The sequence below is a fragment of the Ursus arctos genome, chromosome X (assembly GCF_023065955.2).
Source record: "Ursus arctos isolate Adak ecotype North America chromosome X, UrsArc2.0, whole genome shotgun sequence".
Taxonomy (NCBI): Eukaryota; Metazoa; Chordata; class Mammalia; order Carnivora; family Ursidae; genus Ursus; species Ursus arctos.
Genome location: NC_079873.1, coordinates 48,121,528 through 48,130,824, shown reverse-complemented (window position 1 = coordinate 48,130,824; position 9,297 = coordinate 48,121,528). Strand labels below are relative to the sequence as shown.

The 9,297-nt window shown below is 42.6% G+C and overlaps 1 protein-coding gene across 1 annotated transcript; it reads right to left on the bottom strand.

The window, feature by feature from the left end:
• Positions 1-1,460: 1,460 nt before the first annotated feature.
• On the bottom strand, positions 1,461-7,402 carry LOC113248766 (zinc finger X-linked protein ZXDB). Its single transcript, XM_026490343.4, has one exon. The coding sequence runs from the start codon at positions 7,325-7,327 to the stop codon at positions 4,886-4,888; it is 2,442 nt and encodes an 813-aa protein (XP_026346128.3). The 5' UTR covers positions 7,328-7,402; the 3' UTR covers positions 1,461-4,885.
• Between the last annotated feature and the right edge of the window lie 1,895 nt (positions 7,403-9,297).

The following is a 9,297-nucleotide window of genomic DNA, read 5'->3' as shown; positions in this document are numbered from 1 at the left end:
TTTTAGATAATCCTAGTCCTGTCTCTTCCAGTCTGAGAAGAATGAAGGTAAAACTTAATCTAACAAGGTTTATATTGAGGAAATATTGAAATTGATGACTAAACAGCATCCCCCAAATTATGGAGAAATGATTTATTATATTACTAAATATCATAAAGTATCTGTGGAATATCTATAGTAGGGAAGAGATTATTGTATAATCCACAATATGTATAGTTTACAGTATAGTAGGTAACTATAATCACTTCCCAATGAATTAAACATGCCCTAATTATCTTTCCGTATGTACTCCTGAAAAAATTTCAATACCCTTCTTGTTCATGATAATGAAATATATTTTTTACACTCTTCAGGAAATCCCTAGTCATTTCTGATCTTGCTTTCTTTTTAAGATTTATTTATTTATTTTAGAGAGAGAGAGAGTAAGAAAGAGTGTGAGCAGGGGGGAGGAGTTGATAGAGGCGGGAAAGAGTGAATCTCCAGCAGACTCCCCGCTGAGCCCGGAACCAGACGTGGGGCTTGATCTCATGACACTGAGATCATGACCTGGACAAAATCAAGAGTCAGTCACTTAACCGAGCCACCACCCAGGCACCCCATCTTGTTTTCTTTTTCTGATGGATGCCTCATATATTCAATGAGTCACCAAGTTACATTTGTTTCCTCAATTTGGGAATATCTCTAATATTGCTCACTTCCTGCCATGATTCCTCTTCAGGTCCTCATCACAGCACCCTGAAATTATTTTACAATAGACTCCTAAATGATTTTATTTCCTCCCATCAAATCTATATTATATATTTCTACTATATTAAACTTTCTATTTATTCATCACTTGACTTCCTTTCTTAAATATCTTCACCAGGTCTTAACCATGCCCATAATAAAGTCCTATCCACTATGACTGATTTTCATAGCTCTTTAGAGTTATGCTCCATACTGGGAGTCTAACCCTAACACCCAGAACTTACCAAACATGAGCCCTGCACTAGATTGTCTTTCCCAGCGCTGTGTGGCCTAATCCATTTCAAATTCTTTCCTGTGCTTTTCTCCCTGGCTGGAATTCATCTACTCTCTTCTCAACATAACTAAATCTAACCTTCCATTAAAACATAGATACTGCCCTTCATTTTCCTCCAAGCTGTTAACGTGGTGTCTGAAATCATGTTTCCTGGTATTGTTTAGTTGTGAAATATTTAATATGTGAATTCCTATGTCCTTTCCAAAATTAGGACATGGCTTACATTTTACTCCTCTTATCTATATCCCTAGTACTCTACCTTGTATTTTGTATGTAGTCAGTAAATTAACTTGAAATATATGGGGAGGTTCCTAGCTTAAAAACTGTTACCAAAGGCCTTGTCAATCCAGATTTGACAAATACAAAAATTCATTTGTAGTATGTGCTTTGTTTTTTAGATGTAGTTGTGTTCTGACAAAGAGTTTAGATACTCTCTAAATCCTCAACACATTTTATTTTTTTTAATTGCCAAGAAAATATTTTGTTCAAAAGCAATATATACACAAATTTCAGCTCGGCCTCATATTTTAATTAGCACATATTCTGAGTGAGCTGCATCTAAATTATCATCAAGTAGATGTGTTTGGTATCAATAATTACTAAGGGATTATGAGTATTCCCAAAAAGGAATTTAATCAATGTTTTATCTGGAATCAAAGAATAGTCATGAATACCCTGTTATACCAAGTCTTCTTTTTCCTGGATGGGAATATGAAGATTTAATCCACAAAGAAAATTGATCCTCATATTGTATCAAGTTTCACTTCTACTAAAGACTTTCAATTACATAATACTATAATGAAATAATGGTAACAATGTCAAGGATGAACATGTTCAACAGAGTTCCTTGGATGCAAAACTTTCTGCAAAGCATTTTGTTAGTTTTCAATTGGAAAAATCTTCATAAACCAAGGACTTAAGAGGTATGAGGGAAATGAGACAACACTGAACCATGTCCCATTGTTTTTTTAAAAATGGCATACTTATGCCAACACTAACAGAAATGTAGGCATTATGTTTGTAGTCAGTTTTCTGACTACAATGTCACACCATTTTCACCATCATACTGGGAAAATGGTATTGAAAAAGAAATCGCTCGAACAAATTAATTGAAAGAAACTGTGTGAGACCACAAACAATTACAAGATTTTTTATCTTCAAGAAAAGTAAAATTTGTCCATTGATAATTCCACAGAGGGGCTCCTGGGTGGCTCAGTCAGATAAGCATCTGCCTTCTGCTCAGGTCATGATCTCTGGGTCCTGGGATGGAGCCCAGCACTGGGCTTCCTGCTCAGCAGGGAGTCTGCCTCTCTCACTCTCCCTTTCTCTCTTACTCCCTCTGCCCCTCCCCACTGCTTGTTCTCTCTCTCTCAAATAAGTAAAATCTTAAAAAAAAAAAAAAAAAAAAGAAAATTCCACAGAATATAATAGCTTTTAATGGAAGGACAGAGGATTGAGGGATTAAAGAAAGTGAAATAATTTTAAAATATTCTTATGGTTATATATCTTAACAGAAGCCTATAACCTGCAATGTTTACCTTAGGCCTCTATATTCCTACCTGTAGGAAAAGAAAAAAATCTTTTTTTTTAAGATTTTATTTATTTATTTGACAGAGATAGAGACAGCCAGCGAGAGAGGGAACACAAGCAGGGGGAGTGGGAGAGGAAGAAGCAGGCTCATAGCAGAGGAGCCTGATGTGGGGCTCGATCCCATAACGCCGGGATCACGCCCTGAGCTGAAGGCAGACGCTTAACTGCTTTGCCACCCAGGCATCCCAGAAAAAAATCTATTTAAGAGAACTTAACCAATGACAACACATTTCCAAAATGGGCTTAAAATCTTTCCAAAGTGCTAAGGGAGAACTGTTAAATGGTTAGAAATATAGTCTGACCACTTCTTTGAATTATAAATTTATGTATATACTTCTTGCTTTTTCACCGAATGAGCACAACCAATTTAAAAACCAGAAAGATAGTACAGTTGCATTTCAAAGTGGCAAATTATAAAATGCACTACCAGAGCGCTATAATTGTCATCCACAAACATCTACATGCAAGCAGTGATGGGTCAGAATGTTTCAGAGCAACTAATAGTGTTTGGTAGCAGGACAACATGGTGACAAATTTAAAAGTAAAAGAACATATCCCATGAAAACCTTACATAAAAATATCCCCATTATCATTTGATTTACATAGAAACACACTGACACCTAAATCCAGAAAATAATTTTGTACTGCACACACTTGCAATAAATATTGTGACTGAAAAACGGGCCATGAGGGGAATGGCTGAGAGATGGTGACCATGAAAATGACCTAATTAAAGTTTAAAAAGAAGAGATCATGACATAAACTGATATGCACGTTAGAGAATAGGTTGGAGAAAGAGTAGAGCTGGCAGAAAGGAACAGATATCAATTACAGGGGAACAGAAAAAAGTGGTTATAAACAAAAGTGATCATGAAACTCAGAAGAATAAAATGGGACTATATATATATACACACACACACACTCATATATATATATACATATATATATAAAATAAAATTCATTTATAATGTGTTAGGTAAATTTTAATTTTTAACATAAGTTATAGTTAAAACGTTGCCACAACTATCTCACAATATTGTGAGACTCAAATATAAGTTGTGAAAGTGCTACATAAACTATAAAATGCTACACTCGTGTAAGACAGATAATATTTACTCAAAAAGCAAATGAAACCTCTCATTCCAACTCAGGGAGAAGGCAAGCAATGAGCTCTCTGGGACACAGAAGAAGAAAATGTCACTCTGATCCATTCCCAGATTTTCTTGGAATCACAGGCTCTATATATTCACCCTATGGGTTGGCTTTGAATGCAGAGCAAAAATACTATAATTTGGACTAACGGACCTAGGGGCAATGTTATACACGCATTGTTTGGAAAAAAATCCTTGTTAATTTGTGGAAGAAAGATATTCCCTTCCCTGCTTCTTAACCTTCATAAACCTTTATTGCCTGCACAAATGTCACATTGAATTATGTTAACTTGTCCTCTTTGAGGAAAGAATGAGAGGGGCAGGAGGGGTGAAAAGATTCACTAAAGCATGCCAAAGCACATAACATTCTACCCCCAAAATTAATTCCTAGTATAGAAAAATAAGTCTACAATGCACCAGGTATGTGTACATTATAAAGACCATTTTACAGCTAGGGAACTGAGGCTTACTGATGCTAAATGACTTATATAAGGCCACTTATTCAACACCACAACATCAATATTTCTGGGTCTGAGTCATATCAAAGCTCTGGCACTTTTCACAAACACAGCCTTCCATTAAAAAAAAAATAAGAAGCAGCTTGAAAGATAAGGAGGTAAACAGAAGTAACCCATATTTTTAGCTTCCTTTTTTTAAGCTCTAACACTAGATTTTAGAAATATTTTGACAGTCTATAAAATTTCCATTCAAATTTTAAAGTTAAACACCAGTTCCACATTCTCTGATCATTAACTCTCAATGCATTTCATTACATTATAAGCACATGCAATAGTTAATCATGGTAAGATTTCTTAAAATTTTCAAGAAAGAGCACAAAATCATTAAATACAGAGCTGAAAAGACCTTAGAAACAAGCTATTCAAACCACCTCATTTTATAAATAAGGAAATTAAGGCTCAGATAGGTTAAGTGACTTGCTCAGGGTCACACAACTTGACAGTTCCAGAGTCAAGATCATAATTTAAATCTCCAAACTTATAGCCCAGGGCGTTGTTCTTTTTCAAACCTATAAGAAATGACTGCATTTAAACATTTAGTCCAGAATGTCCTAAAAATTGAGTGTAATTCATAAGAATAAGCCACATGGCAATGAATTAATAGTTCATACCAAAAACGAGCTGCCAGTCACTGTGATAAGATCTGTTTCTTTCTGAGAACCATGGTTTCCTGCTGGATTGGAGAATCCAAACTGGGTTTCTTCCTCCTGTCCAAAGAAGTCGGAGTCAGGATGTACATTCCATTCTGCTTTGGTTGGCGGCAGTAGTTCTGAGACACTGTTTTCACAAAGGGTGCTTGAAGGAGTCAGGGCATCTGTGTCCACTGTTAGCTTACTGCTAGGGGTCAGAGCTTGGGGCTCTTGACTCGAGTTTTTCATACCCGAAGAGCCCAGAGATGCCAATGGCCCCACAGTCAGACTTGGGACATCATCCATATCTAAGGGACTCTGCTGAAAACCAGAGGCTGTCGTTCCAAAAAAAAGAGAGGTATCCAGACTTTGAGGAAGGTCACTGGTGGCCATCAAGGCCCGAGGGTCCACAGCCTGCCCTAAAGGATTATTATTATTAGCAGGGAGGCTCCCTGCCAGAGTTGAACTCACAGAAGCCACATCAATAGTCAAGATTCCAGAGTTCACCAATGCTGTGTCCAGCACTGTAGCAGAACTACTGCCAGGCACATCAGAGAAGAGAGACACTAGCTCTGCATCACTGAGATCACTCTGTCCCTGGCTGGTAAGTTCACTGCTGGGTGTAAGAGAATTTGCAGCTTCTAGCTGAGCTAAGAGATCCTGGCCGAGGTTGTGCCTTTTGGCCATGTGGGTCTTCATGCTGTGCTTGGATGTGAAGAGTTTATTACAAGTAGAGACTGGGCAACGGCTTTTCCAAGTGTCCACGTCCTGCAAGTGTTTCTTGGAGTGAATGTAGAGACTACTGCGAGCAGAGAACCTGGCGCAGCAGCCTTCCACAGGGCACACAAAAGGCTTTGTGCCCAGGTGGGTTATGCTGTGGCCTTTCAGATGTTCAGCCCTTGTGAAAGATTTCCCACAGCCTTCCACAGGGCACATGAACCTCCGGTCATCCTCGTGCTTCCTTTTGTGCCTTAAGAGTTTGGACATGCTGGTGAAGTTCCAGCCACAGCCGTCAAAGTCACAAAGGAAAGGTCTCTCACCGGTGTGGCTCCGCAGGTGAATTTTCAGGCGACAAGCCTTGTCGTACTGTTTGCTGCAGCCAGGAAAAGAGCAGGAAAAGAGTTCCTGTTCCCTGAAATGGGCACGGTTATGGGAAAACAGGGCACTCACTGTGATAAACGTCTTCTTGCAGCCGGAAAACGCGCACTGGTATGGCCTCTCGGGCTCGAAATGGCTGCGCTGGTGGGCGCTGAGTTTGGCCTGAGTGGGGAAGCTCTCCTCGCACACCTCGCATTTGAACGAGTTCTCCTGCTCATGGCCCTTCATGTGTGCCTTGAGGTTATACACCGTGGTGAAGCTCTTGCCACAGCCCTCCGCAGGGCAGCCAAAGGGCCGCAGTTTGTCGTGAGACTGCAGGTGCCTCTTGAGCTTGTAGGAGGTGGTGAAAGTCCAGCCACAGCCGCCCAGGGGGCACTTGAAGGGCCGCTGGCCCTGGCTGCTGCTGTGAGTCAGCAGGTGCACCTTCAGCTGGTGCTTCTTGGCGAAGGTTTGTCCGCACTGCGCCTCGGGACACAGGTACAGCACCACGCCCGGGCCTGGGCCCAGCGGCCTGCGGGGACTCTCGGCTGCGGCCCGGCCCTCTGCCTCCTCCTCAGGCGCTGGGGTGGGCGCCGGTTCAGCCGGCTCGGCCAGCAGGAGGTCGGGCGGCAGCTCGGGGCAGTCGCTGGGCTGCGCTGCGTGCGGGACCCCCGCTTGCTGAGCCATCAGACCCCCAGGCTGAGGGGCAGGCGCGACCCCAGGCTCCCAGGCTGGCGGCGGGGGCGTGGCCAGGGTGAGGACACCGTTCTCGAAGCGCAACAGCAGGTTTTGGTTGTGGATGGTGACGGTGCCGGTGAAGGCCGAGGCGGGTCCCAGGCCCGGGGCGGGGACCGGGTTCTCAGCCGGGGCTGGGGCGGGGACTGCGGACAGGCAGCAGGGGCCTAGCGCCTGGCGGCCCGCGGGGTTCGCGCCACTCTCACCCTGCTGGAGCTGTGGGACCGACTCGGCCTCCTCCCTCCATACAGGCCCTGGGGCCTGGCCGGCGCCCGGGGTCTCCACATCGCCACCCACCGGGTCCAGCAGCACCAGGAAGAAGTCGCCGCCGCCGCCGCCGCCGCCGCCGCCGCCGCCGCCGCCGCCAGCGTGATCCGACCTCGGCGCCAACGGGCTCAGGCCCGGGCCCCGTGAGGCCGCGCGGGCCTCCTCGCGCTGCCTCCCGGGCCCGCCATCTTGGGGGCCCCGGAGCAGCAGGAGGCGGCGCGCAGGGACCTGGCTAGCCCGTGGGTCAGGGCCGCCGTGGAACCGGCTGCCGCCCGCGGGGCTGCCAGCACCGCCGCTCTGTCGCGTCCCTCGAGGCGGGAGCAGCCTCGGGCTTTCCATCTCCGCGTCGGTGAGGCTCGGCTGGAACCAGAGCCGCGGAGGAGGCGCGACCCCGCCCCCTACCGCGGGCCCGAACATGTTCCTGAAAGGAAAAAAAAAAAAAATGTGCAATGCGCAGAAACTGGTCCTATCAGATATTAAAACGTGTTTAACGACACAGTGATTTAAATATTCTGGTACTGGGTCTCTGGAACAGAATAGAAAGCCCAGAGGCAGAGTCTGGTATGCACAAATAAGTTCTACATTCAATATTTGTAGGAAATCAAGGACGTCTTCCCAGATAATGGGGAAATGAAAGTTCATTTGGTAAATGGTGCTGGAATATCTAGCAATCTATCTGCTAAATGCAACTTAAATCTGTACATCACTGTGTATACCAAAATAAACACCCTCACTCCGTCCCAGTGGTAAGCGTGGTGCTTTTTAAAAATTGTTTCCTGGCTGGCGGGCTGGATTTATCAATCCAATGAGAGAAAATTCCTGGGACAATATACTATGTGTCAACATTAAAGTACAATAGTGCTAGCAAATTCTGCTGAAAACGATGTCCTTCCCCCCCCCCCCCGGGGCAACTTCCATATCCAGAACTGTCTTGACCAAGGTCCTCAGGAAAATTTGTTTTATAGTTTTATTTATTTATTTATTTATTTATTTATTTATTTATTTATTTTTGCCTGCTGATACAGAAATTAGAATGAGTAAGAGGTGGGGCCAAAACAGATTACCACTGTTCAGCCTAGAAGTGCAAAGCCTGGAAGATGAAACAGTTTGTACTGAATCCTGGAAAACCCACCCCACCCCTGGGCTCTTCCAAGACGGTGCACAACCTAAACCAACTCTTTGCCATTACACTGTGGTAAATGTCATGTCCAATTCCCAGAGCATTCCTCAAAACATTCCTCAGCTAACTCTAGATTCTCTAGCACATGGAGGTCTCTGGACAGGTGTACCAATTAAATGTGATAAGGTTATATTCTAAGTCACTATTATGGACTCTGCTGAGAAAAATACACATATGTTCAATACACATATGTTCAATAGTGCTGGTGTGCCTGCTTGCCTTTCAGTGTGGTGACCCAATCTCACTGTAATGGATTTGGCCTGTGATGCCTAATGATTTTTTTTAATGATGATGATGATCTTACGACTTGCCTATCATCTGTGATTTGGGAAATGATATGAATATAGGGTGAAATATCTAGCAAGAGAAAGGTTTAGAGTGATGACTAGATTATGGGGTGCATATAGTTTAAACAATCCCCACTTTCCCTTGATTTAATGAAATAGACACTTGATGATCTCTTGATAGGAAGAACAAGTTTTTCATCCCTAACAATCGAAACCTCATCAAAATTCTTACTTCACATATTTTCCTTCTATTACTTTTTTTGAAGGAAGCCATTTTAAAAATCTGAGATATAGAGGAGTGCATAAACCATATCCGCAGGTTTAGATAATTTATAAAAACAAACACTCATGTAAGTAGGACCAAGTTCAAGAAATAGACTGTCCAAATTCAAATATTTTGCCCATTTTTCTATTCTATTTTCAGTCTTGTACTTACTGATTTAATGAGTTCTTTATATGCTTTAAATACCAGTGCATTGGTGGTTATATGTGTGGCCAAAAAAATTCCCTTGCTCTTTGCTTGTATTTTCACTTGCTTTATGCTGTGCTCTGTGAACAGATCTTAATTATAATGCAGTCAAATTTACCATTCTCTTCCTTATAGTTAGTGATTTCCTGTTTTAAGAAATCTGTCCCTGCATTAAGGTCATGAAAATATTTTCTATGTTTTATATTGTCTTCTAAAATATTTTGGTTTTGCCTTTCACATTCAGGTCTTAGTCCACCTGTAAGTGATGTTTGTGTATGGTGCTGAGTAGGGTTCTGTTTATTTGTTTGTTTCTAATTTGGGTATCCAATTGTCTCAGTAAACCACTCATTGAAAAGTCTGCTCTTTTCCAACT